This window comes from Rhyacophila brunnea, unplaced genomic scaffold (assembly GCF_057557595.1).
Source record: "Rhyacophila brunnea isolate RB1 unplaced genomic scaffold, BYU_Rbru_1.0 scaffold_5, whole genome shotgun sequence".
In the NCBI taxonomy this organism is placed as follows: domain Eukaryota; kingdom Metazoa; phylum Arthropoda; class Insecta; order Trichoptera; family Rhyacophilidae; genus Rhyacophila; species Rhyacophila brunnea.
In genome coordinates, this window is record NW_028233170.1 from 11,216,844 (window position 1) to 11,239,476 (window position 22,633).

General features: G+C 32.3%; 1 protein-coding gene across 2 annotated transcripts; it reads left to right on the top strand.

Moving 5' to 3' along the window:
* Nucleotides 1-207: 207 nt before the first annotated feature.
* Lamp1 (lysosome-associated membrane glycoprotein 1) lies at nt 208-20,802 on the top strand. Of its 2 annotated transcripts, none has more exons than XM_085955465.1 (5): nt 208-395; nt 9,718-10,005; nt 12,231-12,461; nt 15,124-15,312; nt 20,148-20,802. In XM_085955465.1, the coding sequence occupies exons 1-5, from the start codon at nt 332-334 to the stop codon at nt 20,288-20,290; spliced, it is 915 nt and encodes a 304-aa protein (XP_085811591.1). In that variant the 5' UTR covers nt 208-331; the 3' UTR covers nt 20,291-20,802. The 2 variants fall into 2 exon arrangements, with proteins under 2 accessions (XP_085811591.1, XP_085811592.1); XM_085955466.1 differs by having other exon boundaries at nt 12,231-12,458.
* Nucleotides 20,803-22,633: the final 1,831 nt, after the last annotated feature.

A 22,633-nucleotide genomic window follows, 5' to 3' on the forward strand; every position in this document is an offset into this window, starting at 1 on the left:
AATAATATTTATTTGTAGTGGCAGCACCAATTCCATTTGTATTTGTTAAGTTACTGAACATGGTTTAATTCCTGACAGTCATCTGTGATTTCAAGGATATACGGTATTATTTGGTTTTCTTTTCTATGCCATTCGTTTAACTACGGGTTAAATAAGGACAGCAGATTCTCGCCATTTTTGTGATTTCTGCCTAGGAAGAACGTTGCTCTTTCTGTTTCTGTTATCAAAATCGCGGAGTCGGTTTATCGCTGGCTTGGTGCGGTTTTGCGTTGTAGGAAATAATTGAATATCGTCACAATTCCCAGACAGTTGTTGTGTTATTAAAATAAAAATGAAGGTGCTAAAGGACTTGTTTGTTGTTGCTGTAGCACTCGTTTTAGCAGTATCCGTGCAAGGTAAGAAATCTGTTGTTTTCGTATTACTTTTTTTCCAGCTGTCGCATGCTGTCATTTGGTTTCAACCTTTTTATGCATTCAATCTTTTGTAGTTTTGTTACATTAACCAGAAGGTATGATAATATTACTGCGTCAAATGTACTTAGATAATGTTTGTTCAACGAAACTTTATGTTTATGGAACATGCATATTTACAATTAATGATTTCTAGATTTATTGAAAAATATGTATTATGCATTCACTCGGCAAGGGTCAGGATGATTCATTACAACATACTCGTGCCTAATTAGCTCATATTATTGATACTATGAGCATTATTTATGAGATTAATAAGTTCGGTATTCTCTAGCTTCCAGTTTTATTACGTTGTTATATTATTATAAAATCTACATTTTATTATTTATCTGCAATTCTTTGTACCAAAATTATTTTCGAAACGCTTTTTAAAGCAAAATTCATGCATATAGGTATGTATTATAGGTATTCGGTTATATTATTATGTAGCAGGTATGTTCGAGAAGGTTTTATTATTTAAGTGGTACCTGCTTTTGAATATACACTCTAAATATACAAATCAGTAATAGGTAAGTAGGTACCTAGGTTCCTTTATTCTTTCTCAGATAGTATTATCTAAGCAGGAATCTGCCTAGGTACTCGCCCTTACGGGGAACACCAGACTGCCAACATTTTTATCAATATCAATAATATTACTTAATCCTATTTATTTCACACCTATAACAGGGCTCGAAATGGCTGGAGAGCCATTTCAGTTCATAAAATCCCCAAAATTATCACTATGTCTTGTGGAAAAAATAATTTAACCATCTGAGCTAGATCAGCCATATAAAAAAAATCTAACATATTATATTTTTTTATAAAATACATAAATAAAATTAGATAACTAAGTATGTTGGTATTTTCGTTCGAGCCTGACCTATAGGTACCTATAAAGAAATATTGCAGCAGTAAGTGGTGATACAGGGGGGATGGAGGAACTCACATGTCTTCTGGATAGATGTCCTGATCCGGTATCGCTTCGGGTTGTAGGTAATGTGTGACGTCAGGAAAAACAGGATAAATTATAACACGGATTCTTGATTTATAATCCTGCGCAGGACAGCAATTTATTTAAGCTAACACATAGGCAAACATCGATAATTTTACAATATAGGCTACAACCAGAGTTTTAAATTAAACACGACACTGGCATTATATTTGGGGTCGGTTTATTATTATTAACCCGCGCACTAAGCACTGACTCGCTTTTTTCTCTCACTAGGGAATTGATTCACTTTCATTAGATTTTTGCACGAGTCACCGGTCGGTATTACAACGATTACGGATTATTAACGATTGATTTAAGAATGGGCCGGGAACGCCATCGATTACGCGGTGGCACGCCTCGCCGGCGTGACGGTTATTTTTGTGTTATCCTTCCATCGTAGGTAGATCTTAAACTGACGCTATTTTTTTTTAAAAGGCATCTTTTAATTTTTGGCGGGGTCCATTCTACGGAGGGGAGGAGAAAAGGGCAGGTCACTGACTAACGGAACATCCATTTGGGACGGGCCGCTTCTACCCTCGGGCCGGGTAATAAAATGCAACTTTGCGAATGATCGTTTACGAAATGTTATTTGTAATATTTTCGTGTAAGTCAGAGGTTCTAAACATTCTTCAGGGGAGCTGGATATTTTTGTTGTTAAATTGTTGATCTGGAATTTGAAACTGTCGGGCACCAGGGCCTTCCTTTTTCTTTTGGTAACAATAGGTATGATCTACCATTATGGCTCCTGTACACGTACATGGATTTTCTGGCACCATAGTGTGTAAATTAGTTACCCAGTAATGAGTAGGTTCCTAGCTTACAATAGGTGGAATGTCTGGATACCAAATCAATTTCTGCCAAGGAAGTGCCAGCCGTTTTTTACAACATTATAATTATTCTTTCCTTCTAGATACCATAAGTACTAAATATCTAACCGTCAGTTTTGTAACAAGTATCAAAATATATCTCTTTTCTGTCTTGCTGGTCATACTGAATGTGATGGCAAATTTTTTCCACTCCCAATCCTCCCGATTCCTGCAACGCTTATGAAAGAAACGGCCGTCTCTTTTATCAGTCCGCTCATCTAGAAGGGGCCCGCTCATTTGCCAATTTTATTCAAATTATTTATTTACTTTCTTCATATTAAATATTGTGAACAGGAGTTGGAAAAAAAATCTTTAATAATTATCTCAATGATTGTTTATACTCAGTCAATTAGTGAATATCTCATTTGCAAGTTTGTAATATTTGCAAATATATTTTAATTATCACCTAATGTTCAAAGCTATTTTGACTTCGTGCCCTCTGTGACCTTTGTGGTCAATCTCGAGTCAGTCATTTGAAAATGTATCATAATGATAACTTAAAAAAATGATGTGCAAACATTTGAAACTACGGCAACACTAGCTAGCGAATTACTGAATCCCTTATTGATTTTACGCATAAAATACCTGCAAATTATTGGATTGAAAATAGATAACACAACATAATAGTAATTAAGGCTGAGATTATTTCAAATTAAAAATATTTATCGTGTAATAGGTACATATTATAGCTAAACGAGTCTTGAATGCTATATTTATCATTTCTGATTTATTCAGATATTCACATTAAAACATTACCAAATGTTTAATACTATTCACAGCAGTTGTAACTATATTGACAAGCCTTCTACAATTTATTATTAAAAATGAACATGGCGACGCATACTATTGTATTTCATTTACTTACACAGCATTATACCTACACATTGAAATATTGTTGCCTTGCTTTTTTGTCCAGTGCAATCACAAGTATGTGAGTCAGTCAGTGTTGGAATGATTAGTGATACTGATTACTATACAATACATGAATACAACATCATTTTATTATATTAGCTAAGGAAAAAAATAATTGCTTTCATAATAAGGATACGAGCAATGTTCATGTTGTAGGTACAGATTAAAAAATCATTAAAAAGTATTTACAGTGTATCCAACTCTACAATATAATTATTTTTAAATAATATAATAATTGTGAATTACCCGCAATATCCACAATACCTACTTAATTGATTGCTTGAATATTTTTAAAAACCTGATATAAAAGGATAATCATTGAGAATATTGTTTTTGTTAATTAAATGAATAGTGCAATGTTAAATAGTTATCTTAACAGGAAAACTTTTAATTATCAATCAGTAGGTGTCTGTTATCTTTTGCTGTCCTATAATTAGTTTCTTGTTAGAGTTATCATTCAATTATCAATTAGAATCTGAGCAGTGTTTTCTCTATAATACTATTTATTATAATAATAGGTAACTAATAACCAGGGAACTCCGAAATAATGGGAATTGAAATACCTAACGGGTAAGGAGAAGCAGGCAACCGATCTCTCGAGTAAGGAAGAATACGAGATAAATTTAAACACGTGTCAAGAATACGTCATACATCGAATACTGACAACTGCTATCAGTTTATGCATTGATATTCATTTAATGTTGGTGTATTACACACACTATTACACGTCTATAATGCGTGGTTCATTTTCGTAGGACACTCACATTCAAAACCCTGCGTCAAAATTTACTGTATTGGTATAAATAGTCTATTGGAATTCTATTTATTATCTGTTCTGAGCTAATAACATAGATATAGCGTAAAGACATACCACATTAGTGTGAAGTTCCATAGTTTTGACAGACATAAGATAATAGGAGCAATAATCGCGTTTGCGCATGTTCAACCTTAAATTGTTTCACTATAGTTGAAACAACCTAAACAATCTACATTCACATTTCTTGTGTAGTTTTTACAGAAAAAAAAAATATCTTATTGAATATAGCTCATTTTAATGTGGCCAAAACCAAACCGTATACAAATAGGCATTGTATAAACACTGTTACCATTAAATTTCTAAATGTTTTTGTACAAAGTACCGTATTTTTTTGTATTTCATCTCGGTTCAAAAATGTGTAAATGCACTAAGAAATAAGTGTGACCACGTTTGAGGGAAAAATTTTACTATTTCATCAGAAGTAACGAAGCATGATCTTGTGGAATGTTGCTTGCATTAAACCCCACAAATTTTTACGATATGGACTGTCCAAACTACATTTATAGCGCCTGTATGCGTGCATGGATTTACTGGCACCAAATGTAAATTAAACTATCGCGTAATGACTGTTTACACGTAAAAGTACTGACATTTCGCCAATCTCATTTTTCAAGCGTAAGCGAGACTTGTATGGTACTATTTTACTGCTTGTGAAAGTTGGTAAATGTCAAAATACTCGCGGTACGGTGTAGGTCATTTTTTTTCTGACAGGTTCGCTATTATTGTTCTACTGCGCAGGCGCAGATATCGCACAAGCTCCAACTGTCACCTGAAAATTGTCACTGAAATTTTTTGATTCATGCATGCAATCTTGCAACTTGCACGATAATACGTCTTTACACATTGCATTTTCTTGTTATGGCCGCGATAATAGTACTGTCAGCTGTAAATCCATATTAATTTGACATGCAATATTTGCGAGTGTGTACATGCGTTGAGTTTTGAACAGATGGTTGTGCATGTGCATTTTTTAGCAGCATATGTTTATCTTAAACCATTGAACAGTTTGTTTGCGGGGCATATTGGTCTGCTCTAGGTTTTTTATGTGCTTACCTATGTAGTTAATAAATTATTTGTAAAACGTATATTAAAACTGTTGACCAGTAAATAATTGTTTGTTACAGATAATAGTTGATACTCACAATTATATATTTATTGTAGATAAGTAGTAATAATATTATGTTTACTGAGCCCCACTAAATTATATAGCAGCAAAAAATTGCAATCATGAAATATTATGGTGGTTCTAGAATAATGTCTCAACTCATCTCAACAGAATGGTTCTAGGTATATGGAATTTAAAACATGTATCCTATCCTGTCTAAGGGGTGGCAAACTTTTTTATGTTGAGAATCAGGGTCGAGATCTTTTTTTTTGAAATCAGACCAATTCCTTTTGCGATGGTCACATGATTTGCCAATAGTGCCTCGCTGATAGACTATTTATAGAGAAGGTGATAATTTTCATACTATGAAACACTCGAATACATAGAAAGGGGCCAATATTGAATTGATTTATCTATTGTGGAAGATAAATTGTATCCAGCAGGCCTACAATAATTTTAATTAATGTCATGGAAGTTACTAATAGTGTTTTTGCTCGCTTTGAAAAATATAACTGCACATATAGACATCAAATGCTGACACTATACTCCTTATCAGTTGTTGGAACTCAGTTTGATTTTAGTACAAACATGTTTACATAGATAATCAATATTATATCTTTCTATATACATATTCACACATCACTAAGTTATCATCACCAAAGTGTGGTACGCGTACTCCCTGGGGTACGGGAAGAGTTTGGTGGGGGTTCGCGCTCCACCGGGCTTTGGCTGCGCCTGGTGCAACAAGCATTAATTCGACATCAATACAACATCCATGTAGAAGGTTTATCGCATGCAGAAGAAGAGCAATTGTTGGAATTAGCTTCAGACGGATTCTTGAAAAATAAATATAAGGAAACGCATCTCAGATTAAAATTAATAACCAGGGAACCAAATTACTTTGATCTGTAGTCTCAACATAAACAATTTCATCATAGTATAACTTTTATTTATTTTCTTTGTATTTTATATGAATGAATTTTATTTTTCGTTTATTTTTATATTGTTTATGCACCAAAAAAGGAAAAATAAATATATTTTAATTGCTATTAAAGTATATGCATTTTTTTTTTGACGAGGTACTGTGTTACAAAAATTATAGAAGGGGTACACAGATGTCAAAAGTTTGGGAAACCCTGCAGTGTACTAGATAGGTACCTAAACCTTATCTGTTTAATGTTAGTGTGTTGATAATAGTCTCAAGTGACCTGCACATAGACATTCAACTTGACACCCACATAATCCTAACTCAGAAATGCCAACAAAGTTTTATCAACTCCTGCAAGTAGACGCGATTTAATCACATTCGAAATGTCAAAAATCTTGACTCAAATTATTGAAACAGGATAATTATTGTCATTGTACATCAGGTAAAAAAAAATGTGATTTTGTTTGAGATTATAGGTAGAGAAATATTAGGTACATTCATCAATTATTGTAAATAGAGACCGGATTATATGCAATTGTATATTTAGCCCATTCTCACCGGTTATTGCATATTTTACCTAAAATCTAGTGATGATGCATATTTTCGCTATATTTACAATATTGTGTAGTATACGTTGTAGCCGGCCAAACCTATTAGCCACACAAAAGCGCACTTGGCAGCTGCGCGTCTATTGTTTTGGTAGGATAATATTATGAGGCCAAGTAAAACACAGACTCACGCGAGACAAGGGCGGACGATACCGTTCTGTGTCGCACTCGAATACTGCAGCACTCCTCCTACTAGGCAAGTAAGTTACGCATGTTCCATGCTTCCCGAAAAAAAGTGTCTCTTCATGGATAGAGTGACTATCCTGGTACATTTACATACGATGGAAATGTTTTATATTGTCGAGTTTGCGAGAAAAATATTTCGTGCGCAAAGAAGTTACAAATAGACCAGCATGTCAAGACAAGTCTTCATATCGCAGAAATGCAAAAGAAAGGCCCACGACAACAACTTATTATACGATAACAGCTTATTCCACTTCCAAAGTCAAACAAAAAAACCACTTTAGCGATTCACATTACTTACCTACTAATAATTGTATGCTTATTTTGAAATAAAAAAATCTAAAAATTACTATTTTTTTATTATTTAATGTTGCATATTATTTTGACACTTTTGGATGACTGATTGGATATTTGCAAATGAATACCAAAAAAACATTGGCTTGTTTTATGTATGTGTAATAAAAATCGACAAGGAAACATGTGGTTTCACATACAATACACATTCAGTAATGCATCGTACGATTATCCGACAACTACTATAATCCGCCTTTATTTTTAGTAGTTGATAGCACAAAATCAAGCTCTATAATTCGATTGTCAAATTCAGTAGTCCATCGCGTACAAGTTTAGTATACAACACAGATGAGACGGGTTTATTTTGGAAACTTCTCCTTCGTAAAACGTATGTTTATCGCGAAGAAAGTAATGTACCAGGGAGGAAGTGCCCAAGGCATCACAATTATGCACAATATGCTCCAATGCAACTGGTACACACAAAATTAAGCTTTTGGTCATAGGGAAAGCCAGTAATCCTACGCCATTCAAGAATATCTGCATCACTGAACAACTGGTTGTGTCAAGTGTTTTACTGTTTAATATTTTAAACTTAGTTTATAAATTTATGTACTTATAATTTAGTAAATACTTAATTTTCATTATAAATAAAATCGTAATATGCTAGTATTAATTTCTCAAAAAAACTATTTTTACGAAATACCTGTTTTAATTTTTACCATATTATGTATTTATGCACTTATACTCCGCCGCTTTTACTAATTGGACACTTTTAAAAAAAAATTAATAACCATTTCCTTGCTTTTTCGTACAAGGTGGTTGTTAGTAATTATGAACAATCACAAACACCCAGGCTTCGAGAAAAACACATAAATTTTGTGTCCTGACCGGGATCGAACCCAGAACTTTCGGGTGGAAGGCAAGCGCCTTACGCACTGCACCACGAGAGCCTTGTGATTGTCTGGTTTTTGGGGTGGAGGATTACTGAGAGAGTACTGTATTATATTTTTTGCTGAGTAATCTGAGTAATGCCCACCTTCAAAAGGCTAAACATTTTCCTAAAATATACTGGGCTTTTAACCACTCAGTTTTTTATCAATCGCTTCTTTTGTCAAAGCTTTCTTTAATTATTAATAATGAATTTAAAGTTGTGCTATGTACACAGATTATGGAATTATCACAGATTCCGAGCAGACAAATTATTAAATTTACTCCGGCATCAAAATACCAGCTCTTCTGCTCCATGCTCCACTTTTCATTCAAACTGCTTACCAATGTTCCAAAATTATAAAAAAATAAATCAGATAAGATTTTATTTGAATGTTGTACAATATCAATAATTTCCATTGTTTATTATGTAAAACCAGGACATACTCTCCAATATGAAATATCAATATTATAGTGAACACATTAGCAGAATAAGTAAAGGACTGTGAATGTGAATTTGCAATAATCACCCGTACTGAAATGCAAGTAGCGTTGATTTTTTAAGTAAATATAAATGGATTTTATGCGTATGTGATTCTATTTATGTAGACACCTGCTGCCTCATTGGCATAATAGGACAACACTACTGTTTATCTGTTTACGGAATAATGAAATTTGTATGAGCAGACCCAGATGTCTATGGGCAGGTTCGTCTATGTGAGCTCATTCGTTATTCACATGCGGTTTCAATGTGTAAAACAGAATTGTGGAAGAACATCCGTCTTTGGTTGCTTGTGTCGTTTAATCTAAATTAGTAAACTTAGTAAAAATAAAAGTATAAAAATATATCTACTTAAATAGATTTTATTTTACTAAGTAGTTATATCGATTGGTAATGTTGAGCTTAGAACAAAGAATTTTGTGGTAGCATTTAAAAAAACAATCTTGTTCTAAAAATACCATCTTGTTATTTTTTCACCATATGTAATAATACCCCCTCTGTGAATGATTCTAGAATTTCAAATGATATAAGTTGTTGGTAAAATCACTACATACTAAACTTGCATACATTTTATCAGGATAGCTCCTATGTTAGGTATAAAGTGTATATTTGAAAAAAGAAGTTGTACAATGTAAAACAGCAAACTGTTGAATGTTTTCATTGAATGGTGACTTTTAATAAAGATATTTTTTTATCTTAGGTCAATAGCCGAAGATTTTTTAATTCTTTGTATATAATCAAGTCATTTTGTTTATTTATTTAATGCCTACATGTATGTCAATTGCATGAAAAACAAAAGAATTCTATTAGTAGTATAATAATATACCTACACTACTACACTTATGCATACCTATCAAATCAAATTAAAAAACCGCTTTTTTCTCAAAACGTTATGTAGTTGTGTCATCAAATATGACTACTTTCGCAAATTAATATTGAATTAATAATGACGTGATTCCATTAATCATGAAGCTTACTTATCAATTTGTAGAAAAATAACTCAATGATAAATTATTACATTGTTGACTCTATTTTACGCGTGGGTTTCATAAGCAGTAAGTTTTACATTGGCCGCGTGCATGTTTCTTCAACTGGACTATTGACATTTTAATATACCTATATCTTTTATTTTTAGGTCTGGATGATGCGGCTCCAGTTCCTGCTTTAATGGCAACCGCCGGCCATAACAAGCCGACAACCACTCCGGCACCTAAAACGACCACACCACCACCCACAACGACCACAGCATCTCCACCCCCACCAAGTACCACCACTATCCCCACTACCACTGCCCCAGCCTCCACTACCACCCCCCTGCCACCCGCTGATAAAGGGAAATGGGCATTCAGCGATCCGAAGACCGGTGCCACCTGTGTCATTGTGCAGATGGCCATCCAGATGAACGTCACATACCTATCTAACGGTAATTAAATTTATTAGATATTGATACTTTTGGTTTATTACGACATATCAGGTCCCGAATATTATCTTGCCGAAATTAATTAATTGCTTGTTAATATTGTACTCGCCTACGTCTCAGAAACCTGGATATTGACACTGCGAAATGAATGAGCCCTGAATATCTGTGAGAGAAAAATTCTCCGCTGTATTTATGGACCTGAAACAATTTAAAAGATAAGATACCATGCCGAGCTCTACCATTTATACTAAGATTGCAGCACGGTTCAATCAGTTAAGATTGGCAGACTGCACTGGTTGGAGACTTATGAACGACATTGAGCAACTCAATACGATGCGGAAGAAGAGGTAGGCTAAAAATTTGCTGGCAAGGTGTGAACATAACACATCACAGCGCACGGTTAATTTCAAGATGTTGCATAGGGGTTATTTAACATGTACCCTTAAAAGAAATGAAAACCCACTTTCTTATTATGTTCATTAAATATTTTTGTTTATAGTTACTTTTCCACATTTATAATAGTATATTGAAAGCTATTTCATTTTATAGCTTATCAATATGCAGCTGTAAAATGAAATTTATCAAAAGTAATAATAATTATTGTGTTATTTTAACCATCATGACATCTTTCCACGAATATTAATATTGTTAAGAAAAATGTCTGTTGTGCTTTCCTAGATAAAGTTTTATTATTATGCAAAAATCATCAATCTATGAATTTTAATATTTTCATTTAAAACCAGCTTGATGTGAATGGAGGCCGATAATAAATGATAGAATAGCTATAAATAAATTATGCAATGTTTTTACTTAGTTACATATTATATTAATCAGTATTACATTCACATATTAAATCTTGACTGTCTCTAGTAGAATCATTAAAGTTAAAGCCGACCAATATTTAGCCAATGTTTTATCTACCGTATATTTATTCAAACTGGAAAATTGTATCAAACTATTCGATAAAAAATGACATGTCAATGCCATTGGTTGAAATTTAAATGTATCCCTGTCGTGTGTTATGAATGGTATTAGAAAAGATTTTTAATGTTCTGTGTGTAATCACGTAATCAGTATTGAAGCCTGCATTTTCCGAAATTAATATCTAAGGGATAAAGAACATTTTCCGAAATTACCACATTTAAAAGATAAAAGTATCACTGCTTTTTTTATTGGATAATATTAGAATATCTTTTATCATTTTACTCAGATATTTGATTGTTTGTTTACTTTTGTTTTATAAACATAATGCCTATATTATACATAATCAGCGTGTTATTTATTACAATATCTGCAATCAGAACATGTTTCTTTATAGATAATTCGCAATTAAAAGTACCTATTCTGATCTTGCCACTTTCTTACAGTGCGGGTGTAGTTCCTTGTGTCATTCACATGCATAAATGTAGATACGTGTAGGCAAGCAGATTTCAACCCATATTATCATAAAGTCATTCTTTTTTAAGTGAAACTTTTTACGCATGGTTACGAAGCCATTTCGATTTGTAACCAATAGCTGATTAGTATACATAGCCGAACCACGAACATTTCAGTTGATAGCCAAGCGCGCTACCAAATACAGCATTGAAGCCGTGGCAAATGTGACAATTTTTAAGAACATTTACTTGCGCAAGTACTTAACAAAGTGAATTACTTTGACTTCTAATCGGCCGGCCAATAGGAAATAAGAAAACAGAATCGCCGGTTGATACTTTTTAGTACATGAATATAACCATAATACATAATACATACTTTGGATATTTTGTCTTTTACCTATACAAATATGACATGAAGACCATGTAACTGCTAAGTAACATTAACAACATGTCAATTTGTCACACAGGGTTCGAACCCAACACCCTCTACTTTATACTTCGACACTTCACCGCTTGTCTACTAATTTAAATAAAATATTGTTAACTATAATCAGCAACTAAAAAATACAATCTCCAATGGTTTTTGGTGACATTTCAAGTAAGAAAATATGAGGGAAGACTGTTTAATGTAGTTATCAAACTGACTGACAGATATTTTTTGATTTACTTGAACAGCTTTATTATTTTATTATGAACCAAACAAAACAAGTGTTGAGACAATCGAATTGGTACCTGAATCATTGTGTGTAATCTCTATTTAAGGTTAACTGTTTACTCATTTCGATTGGCGCTTGATTATTTTAACATCTCTTTATCAAGTATTGTAGGATGATACATTTTTTCGCTTTTCAGATTCAAAGCCCCTGTTTGCCGTATTCGATTTACCTGTGAACGCCACAAAAACGATAAGTGGCAGCTGTGGAAACGAATCGCAGTTCATCGAGTTGCAGTGGCCCAGTGTCGGAAATCTCACCAACAACCTCACTCTCAATTTCATGAAAAACACTACCACAGACAAGTTTGCCCTTTCCTCCATAGAGGCCGATATTGTTCAAGACAGTGTGTATTTCCCAAAATCAGGTAGTAAGTATTATTTATTTTTATTTTATTTATTAAGGAAACAATTACAACGGTTACATATTGATTACAAAAATTTAAAATGTAATAATGAAAAGTTATTGCAACAAGCAAAGTTTCCATGTATACATTATAATATAATTATGGCTGGTTATCCTGTCAAAAAATTTCTATGCGGATTGAAGTGAAGTTTCTATAAACGAAAATGAAAGTGAAATGAAGGTTACTTTAAGTCTAATGATTAAATTAGATATAAAACATTTCGCACTGAAGATTGATTTATAGCAAGCTTAATCACATTGTGTTATGAGATCTATTCAACTAACCGCTGAAATAAAAATCTCAATAGTCTCTCGAATCTCGAAGCTTAAATAAATTTTTAATGGGTACATTTAAGCATTATTTAGATAAAATGATCACCTGAAAAACACCAATTCAATTATATAATAAACATTCTGGAATTACCATCAAATGTCGTAATACTAAAAGCTTGTTTTCCTCAAAGATTTTGAAGAAAACTTTCTTTTATAGAGATGAACTTTAGTGTATGAAACTGAAACTGAAAATGTTGGTAATTTTCATATAAGAGTCAGAAAATCATTCGTTGTTTGTTGCATAGAAAAATGGTTCTTTTGTCAAATGAAATCTCACAGCAGTTTCATTCATGTTTAACTTAACTGTCATCGTAACCGTCACGGGGTGTTTCTATATACGAATGCTTTGGTGAAAAGCATGACGCATACAATATTACCAATGACATTAATATGGACGAATCATCTGGAAAAAAAAATGACACTCACTTTATTGTCGGGTCTGCCGAATGGCATAATCTGTCCGAACGCCATTACAATAAAGGTGGCATTGCTATAAATTCCTGATGCTTTTTGTTGGGTCTGCCGAATGGTTCGGTTCGAACGGGTTCGCTCAAATGAACATTGACATTAGAAACACTGCTCTAACGCCATTACAATAAAGGTCATATTGCCATAAATTCCCGATGCGTGATATCGCATAATGGAAATTGCGTGACGTCTACCTATACATGCGAATTTACTTGCTAGCTACTGTATTGAGTGCGCCGTCCATTAATAATGTCATTGAATATTACAATAATTAATGCTGAATCTGTGATATAAATGTACGCTACATTAAATGAATCATTTTATCAAAGTAATGTCTAAAGAATAAAAATAATTTGTGGTTTTTTCTGATTTCGTTGGTAGTTTTTCCTCCCACTTTTTGTAGTCATATGTTATTCTGTTTCTAATGGAATTTTGATTAAAATCATTATTATTCTTAAAAGTTATATCGCCTGTGACGTATGGGAAAATACAAACGTTTACAGGTCTGACAGTAAAATTGCACTGCTGAATTGTTATCAATTCACCGTTCCTTTCTAGTTTTATAATTTTAACTATTATATTTAATTTAAGAACGAATGTAGGCACGCTTTTGTATTCATTTTTGAAAATAACAGTTTCATAAAAATATTGTATAGGTACCTACTTATATGTTATTATCATACAAATAATTGATTTTTAGTTGTCTTGTCTTAACAGTTATAGGTAGTTTTGATCTCAAGAATGTAGCATTCTATATTGAACGGACTCAGAAATATACAAAATACCTTAGACAGAATGAAATTTGAACACACTTCATCTTATACTTCCCAAGTGAGTTCTTTAACAAATTCTTCAGTCAGTAGCTTAATAGGTATTAGGTATGTTTCTGAGGCTGTTCCAAGTTATGTAATTCCGTTAGTTATTTAATAAACTATTTCTTTTATTCCAAGAATAATTTACAAGATTTGAGAATGTAACATTCTTTATAATGGATATATAATTGAAGACATCTCAGATATATTATACCTACTAGAAAAAACCTTTTTTTTTAATATAAGACACCCGACGGGACATGAACTCGTGACTGCTGGATTCGCGCTAATGTGCGCTTTACTAATTAAGCTACGGTCGCCCTACTTAGTTATGACGAAGTTAACTAGTGGTTGTTACATATAATGCTTATCAAATTAAGTGCCCTAATGCACTGTAACTGTGAAAAAAATTAGTATAAAAAAAAATTAAGAGAATTAGAAAAAAATCAATGACAATGAGATTGAAACCGTAATGATTAATGTCAGAATTATTGTACCTAGACCTAGTATTACACCATCGATTGACCAAAATAAGTATTGAGCTTGATTTTTTAACTAAAAACAGCCCAACATTCGCATGATACTTATTACATTATTAGGGTGTTGGGGATTAAACTAGTACAGGTAACATATCAGGGGGGGTGTATTAAATGTCATTATTTTCATGACACTCATATTTCATTTGAATGTCTTGGCTTGAATTTTTCTCCTTCCAATAGGTACTAAAGGTATTAAGATATTAACTATAAGTATTGTTACATTATATTAATGCATATTTAACTTTGAAGGATATTCGTTCACATCTTAATTTTAATTACATAATACCTTTTACCCAAAATGTTAAGAGTTTTATCCTGAGTTCACAGAAATATTTACATTGTTTTTTCGATAGCTTCGCATGATGTACAATACGTCATGTTGACTTGATTATAAAACTGTGTGAATAATTAACTACTTGTAAAGTTATATTTAATACTATACTTTAATGATACATGATCTATTCCAATATTTCAGGCGAAAATAAAACCATCAACCTGGTGAATTCTCATGAATCGTTTACCACTCCGCTTGCCATGAGCTACCGATGTGCCAAAACTCAGACGATCATTTTTGAAAGCAAGGGAATGCCAAACTCGACTCTTGAAATCAGCAGTACGCAAATTCAAGCATTCCACACAGACAAAGGAAACACGTTTGGCAATGGTACGTGTATTACAATATTTATAATGAACTTCAAATCCTAAGGTCCTTTTAAACGTCAGTTCTGTAGTCGTTTAATCGAGGTTTCCGATTTGGTCTGTTCAGTTTTGAACGGCGGTGTGTTTAGACGGTCAGTTGACTGTTCAGTCAAAATTAGAAAAGTAGTATTAAAAATATGACAACATACTAATTTACACGTCAATTTAACTGGCAACTCTAAAAATGGATACGAGAACTGATGGAAAATCCATTCCGTCTCCTCTCCGTTTTGGTTTCAGTCGGCCACTTCTGTTTTACATTTACACGTCGGTTTAATGAACAGCTCGATGGAAACGGAGACTGATTCGATAGCAAAACTGATCATTTAAAAGCACCTTTACAAAGATATCATAATGCTAATAATTGAGATAAATAATTATTTTATAAACTGCCTGCATTCTAAATTCTAGAAGGGAAAAAGAAATATTTATAGGTATAATTTCTAGAAATAATATTATTCAATGTTATATATTATTAGTTACAAACAAAATTTAAAAATGCTTATTTCAGAAATTATACCTATAAGATAGATATGACATTTCTAAAGGCTCGCCAACATTTAACGAAAATAGAATCTGCCATTTTCGTTTCTTACTTATTTTTAAATTATTTGGAAATAAAATTTCAGAGGCAATATTAATTGAAATTTGACCACATTGTTTTCTCCTTTGCAAAAATGATGGTTTAATTACGCAATCAGAGCCAAAGCCAAGGCCACCAAAGTGGCAACATAATATATTTCTGTAGTTCGTTTGTTTGATTGAAATGAATTTAAAAAAATATGGTTGCACCCGAAAAAGAAACCATTACAATCAGTAATTATTGATTGTAATGGTTTTATAGTTATTATAGTTGTCCCAGCATGAAACTATACACCAAAAATGATTATTTGAAATATCATGATTGTTACATTTGTGCGATTGCGTTGGCCGCATATTCATAGATCATTTTTGGCAATTGGACAGCCAGGACAACTATGCGTTCCAGTATGGTAATGTAATATTATTTAAATGAATATTAGTCATATAATATTATGAAATTTTATTAGATTAGTAATACATGATTTTGCTTGCAACGTGACTCCCAATTTATGTTATGACATATTATCACATGTTTTAGATTATGGTGAAATATTATGAATGATGTATACAGCATGCCAATGCTATCTACGTTTTATAACTAGAAGAAAATTAACAATGTAATGAATTAATGAATGAACAGTTTCAAGTTATCAAGTTCCATGAAAATACTGTGATGTTAGATTGTTAGAATAACAGGGAACTTTGTTACAATCTGCGAGTAACACGGAAACTTAACACGACTCCTCACTGTGTATTCAGGTATTCAGGCAGTTAATTATCAGAGAAGTGAATTGAGGCGTCTAATTCCAAAAAGCGATACGTCCACATTTGGTCAAAATCGAGAAAAAAATACGCTCATATTCTTTGTATAATTTTACACAATATGTATTGATCTATAAATTCCAAAACGCGACATAACCCTACGAAAAAAAATATTTTAAGTCTCAATTTATTACAAAAAGCGCCAAGTCCGTGTTTCATATTATTTAAAGCTTGGTTGATTTCGCGCGTGTTTAAGTCAACCAATAAGGGAACGTTCAATATTGAAAAGGGCGTCTCCCATGCTGTCGCATCTGGTAAACGCATGACAGTGCCACGGAAATAGGTGCCTTATGCGGAGTAAATTAAAAAGTGAGATACAAATAGCGCTACGTCCAATTTTATTTTGCCTATATTTATTACATTTAAGAGTTTATCGCCTGAAACAAATTGCCATTTGGTTCTAATTTCGACATAGAATACAACGGAAAAAATAATCTCACGTTAAAACAAATAATTGAAGCCTGAAACATAAAAACGTTGTTTCCCGAAAATATTGAATTGTGGACTTCGCTTTTTGTAATTAGACGCTTCAATTGTCAAATGAGTTAGGTACCTTCTAACACTGCCTTTCATGACTGTGCTAACTGTTTTAGTGTGAGGTTAGAGTACATCATATTGAGAATTGATGTGACTATTTTGAAAATTAATACAACCAATGCCATGGTCGCCGCCGGCGCCGCATCAATTTATACTTACCTGTGAGCTGTCAAATATTGTAGGATATGTTAATTATTGTTTGATGTATGTACACAAAATTTCACTTTCGGTAGGAACACCATAGAAATACGTTGCACGAGTTCACACGAACTTGACCAAGCTTCGCAAAAAAGAGACGTATTTCACACGACATGCGTACCAACTTAAATTTTCACCGTGTTACGAATTATCACTGTGTTACTAATTATTGTAGATAACCGCCTATTTATGGAATTAATATTAATGGAGCCATGAAAATAAAGGAAACTATGTTAACTATTAAGAATAGCCTGCTCTGCTGGAGTATAATGCAGAGCGTTGGAGCAGAGTTCGGAGCAGGAGCACGGAGCACTGGAGCATGGGATTTTACCCGGAGCACCGAAAATTTGTAGTGCTACACTGCTCCGGATGTTTTTTTATTTAATCCAATGAAAATAGTATATTTTGACACTTTGCAACACTGGAATTATTTGAAATATGGCAACACTGCCGAGCACGAGTAATCAATAACCTCACTTTTTTAACAAAATAGGCAAATAATGAGAGATGATTTGCTGTCGGTAATTTTGTTACCAAAAATTTTGTTTGTAAAAAATGACAAATATTTTAAAACTACTTTTTTAAAAAAAAAAATTTAACATTTGTATACATATAACACATACCTATCAAAACTTTTTACCTGGAGCGGAGCAGACCCGGGGCAAGTATTAGGTCTCGGAGCGGAGCAACTCAAAAAAGGGTCCGCTCCAACGCTCTGGTATAATGCAGAACCGTACTTAGAAGTGAAAGCATAAAAGATACCACTTTCACATTGTTCGTACCTACTTACTGTCCTCGCTAATTACCTTACCGCGGCTTGTTGCCTCCGCGGTGGGGGCTCCAATAAAGCTACCCACAAGTAATTATTGTTGTGTGTGCCCTTAGTGTACAAAATAGTTTTCTTAGTTTCATACAAACTTCATCTTCAATTATAAAATTATTAAAATAATAATCATGTTATATACATAATATTATCATCTAGACATCGTAATTTATTTTATATCTTATCAGGGAATTCATTAACGTCATGGATGTGTCTTCATAGTTTATTATTAATTCTATTTTTGTTTTATGTAAGGTTGAATCATTCATCTTTCACCTATGCCTTTCTTCACCTCTTAGTAAATTATTGTTTACTGTTAACAACTGTTAACTTAAGTACATAATATTATAAGGTTATTTAACCCTTTGATTGATTAGATTTTTAAAAATATTTCAACTTTTTTATCACTATATTAATGTCTATGTTAATCCAATGCTTACGGGCCCTTTTAATTAATTTTGTAATTAACGTGTTAATTTGCATTTCAAAAGTAATTAGCAAAAACACAATTTTGTGCGGCCCGTAAACATTGGGTTAAAATAACTGTCAAAACTCATTCATATTAATATATCCAGCACCCCTAAGAGATAATAATTCAATCGGAATTAGATGAGTGTTGTGAAAAATATATCAACACTGCGTATTGACATACTAGTTACAACCATACTCTGTTAAGTTTAAAAATAATATCACATTGTTTATGTTCCCATACGATGCTTTAGTATGCTTGTGTTAAGAATCCCTGATTTTTTGCAGGCAGAATTTTATTATTAACCTTGAATTATTTATCAGAAAGATAATAAATAGTATAGTTTTAAAAGTCACATTGTCACCTTGAAGGCCTCTTTTGACATGTCTGTTTGCAATTTTATTATTATTACAATTTGTATTTAGACTTACCATTATATTATATATTATTATGGCTGCGGACGTTAAATCTCCTCCGCCCTTTCACATACCTGTGTACCAGATCCCCGCTTCCGTCCTTTACATTACATACAGCGCTATGAAATCACGTGTTGGTTGTAGAATGCACTTTATTCTAGGAAAAACGACATTCTCCAGATGTAACTTCTATTATTTATTTTTTAATGTTTTGGAAGGTTTTGATGTAGTGTTACAATTCAAATATGGTTGAAATTGAAGGAAGACTGGTGTATGCATTTATTCAATTAAACCACTGATAACGAAACCATTGAATTATTTAACAACTATGAATTTGTAATTAATTGTTCAATTTATATTGTACATTAACTTATTTTACCATTGTTATGTTGAATTAAATTTTATAAAAAAATATGACATGTTCACTCCTAAATATTGACCAGCGCAACTATTCTATACGTGACTGCTATCGGCTGTTATCGAGGGTAGTTTATCATATGTTTGTAAATTGAGGTATTATAATTGTTACAATAAGTTAGCCGTCTAAATAGTCAAAACTATCTTTCTCGCTCTAAAATTAGGTGCTATTAAAACATACCACTTATTTTAACAATTACAACTAACTTATTGTAAAAATTATAATATTTCAATAAAAAATATGAAAAACTACCCCCGATAGCAGTCTTGTGTTTATAGCATAGATGCGCAGATGTAGGTTTAAACCTGTTACCAAGTATGACTTTGTATTTTATAATGTTACCAACAATAATTGGTGTTTGAAATGACATCACTTTTGATTGCAAAGAGTGACATTACTATTTAATGTATCCTTGGCCTAATAGCAACATAATGTCAACATCTTTGCATCTAGAATGAGTGCATGATGTTACATTTAAAATAAAATTGCAGTTTTGTGCAGAAACTAAACATACTTTTCTTTTGTGTCATTTCAGCCAATGACTGCGATTACGTTGATGTTCCTGACATAGTACCGATTGCGGTGGGCTGCGCCCTCGGTGGCCTGGTCGTGATTGTCCTCATCGTGTACTTGGTCGGGAGACACCGTAACCAGGCGCGCGGCTACCTCTCCATGTAAACCCTCGGGGACTCTCACTTAGAATGATCCAAAAATATCTCCCACCACCTTTGCCGCACGGGATATTCCATGCATCCGCGATGCAACCGTTAAACGTTAACTCAATACTGGGAATAATCTAACATGCCATATTATTTATGATTGGACCTAGCAGAAAAAAATTTTGAACAGAACTTTTGTTTAATTTTTTTCTAATAAGTCTAACGATGATATTTGCCGATTTATTTTTTAATTTGCGTAGGACTGAGTAAAGAGAGGGTGGGAAATTGATTTGCATGCGTGCAATTTTTTAAACTGAATCGGTGAATATCATTATTGCTCGTTAAGATAAATTGAAAATTTTCAGTGTTTTTAACTGGAAAAAAAAATGGGTGCCAGTAACATATATTTCAATCGGTCTGGTGTTTATAATATTGGGTCATATTCGATAATTCCCAGTTTGAAATTCAACATATTCAACCGCTGTTATAGCAGTATTATTGAACAAATAAATAAATGAGTTTTTTAAATTATCCCCTGTTTTTTTTTATGAGGTACACATATAAACAGATAAGGAGGTAAAAAAAAATATATATTTGGTGATCGTAACCAGATGAAATTATGTTTGGTGTACATTGGTGACGCATATTATTTTATGAATAAACCATTTGCCACATTATTATCTTGATTTTTTTTTATTATATTTTATTTCTTGCAAATCTGACAGATAATTTAAATTAAAATTAATTCAATATAAAATTTTATTTCTGCTCAGATATTGTTTTTAAATGTTTTGTGTTCGTTTAAATACATTTTTTTTATATCATTTCTTTTTTGTGTTGTAATTAAGTTTTAACCCTACTTTCGTTTAGTGTCATTAAGGTTTTTTTAACAAATAATTGTCAAACAAAAATCATTACAGTATTTTGGTAAACTCAATTACGTAATAGACTATTTTTAGAATTCTATTGCAAGAATAAATAAATTTCCCGATGCTTAAACGTTTGATTTATTACTTTATAATTAAAAATTACATCAATTTGTTAATTGATTTTTATTTTTACACATATATAATGCCTTGTCGCTTTGTGATGATAATATAAATAAATATCTTGCTGTACATCTCAATGTACTTGAAAGTTATGAGGAGAAAAAGACATTGATTATAATTCTTATTGTCTGTCCTATAAAAATATTTGATTTTAAATTAGTGTCATAAGTATCGACCACCTCTCTAAAACTCGTTTACTCTTACAAAAAATAAATTGTCATATATTTTTTTGGTTTATTTGCCTGCAGACTATGCGTGAAGGAATCAAATAATTATTAGTCAAATTTACATGTGATTCCATTCTTAACTCAAAATATGTAAAAATGTTATTGGTTGCCTTATGTATAATATGTATGTCAAGTAAATTATTCCTAATATTTGTCAACATTTAGCGGAGTAATAAGTATATAATAATTAATTGTATCAAAGATTTATATGACAATTTTAATGTTGGCTAGGGTGAGTTTAGGTAATCACATAATTGTAGCTGACCCATTCTAATTCTTTGAATTCTTTTTCAAGAATTCATAATATACATTGCTAACAAAAATATATTTTGTCAATACAAAAAAACATACTTTAAAATATATCTTTTTTAATAACATTCTATCATAACTATTGCAGAGTGAAATGACAAAATTTCTTTTTAAATTGTCAATATAAGCTTGGTATCGCCGCACTGGACACTTATTAAAACTGATAGGTCCATAATTTTACTTGAATGAAAAGACTTGATATGTGATTTGAATGTTGTAATTATTAGAAATTTTACAAAATAAAGGTTTACCTGCGAAATTTACAAAAATGACTTGTTATTTACAAACTGGGGTGACAAAATTTTCTAAGCAATGACTGAGTTTCAACAATATTTATTTCATAATATTGTAAATTATCAGTATGTATTGCTTTCGCTTACAACTGATGTTACAGACTACATGTCTCTGAAGCAAAGCGTTCTATATTCTATCATATCAAAACATATAAGAATAATATATGCCAAATAACCATAATGTCCAATTTATGTATAAGGAAAAAAGGGATGAGTCAAATCAATGCCTCTGTATTACTTACATTAATTTCATACAGAAACAGAAATTAACAAACAAAATTGTCCAAAACTCAATCATCTTATGACTCTCCTGAAGAGTAGTGATTTTCCCTTCGCACACATTGTCAATGAATTCTTTTTTTATATTCATGGGCTCATGATCATGCAATTGACAGAATTTATTAGATCAGTAACAAAGTTGTCAGGGAAACTAGGATATGAAATAAAATATTAAGTAAAGAAACATCAGTCATTACAGGTGGCA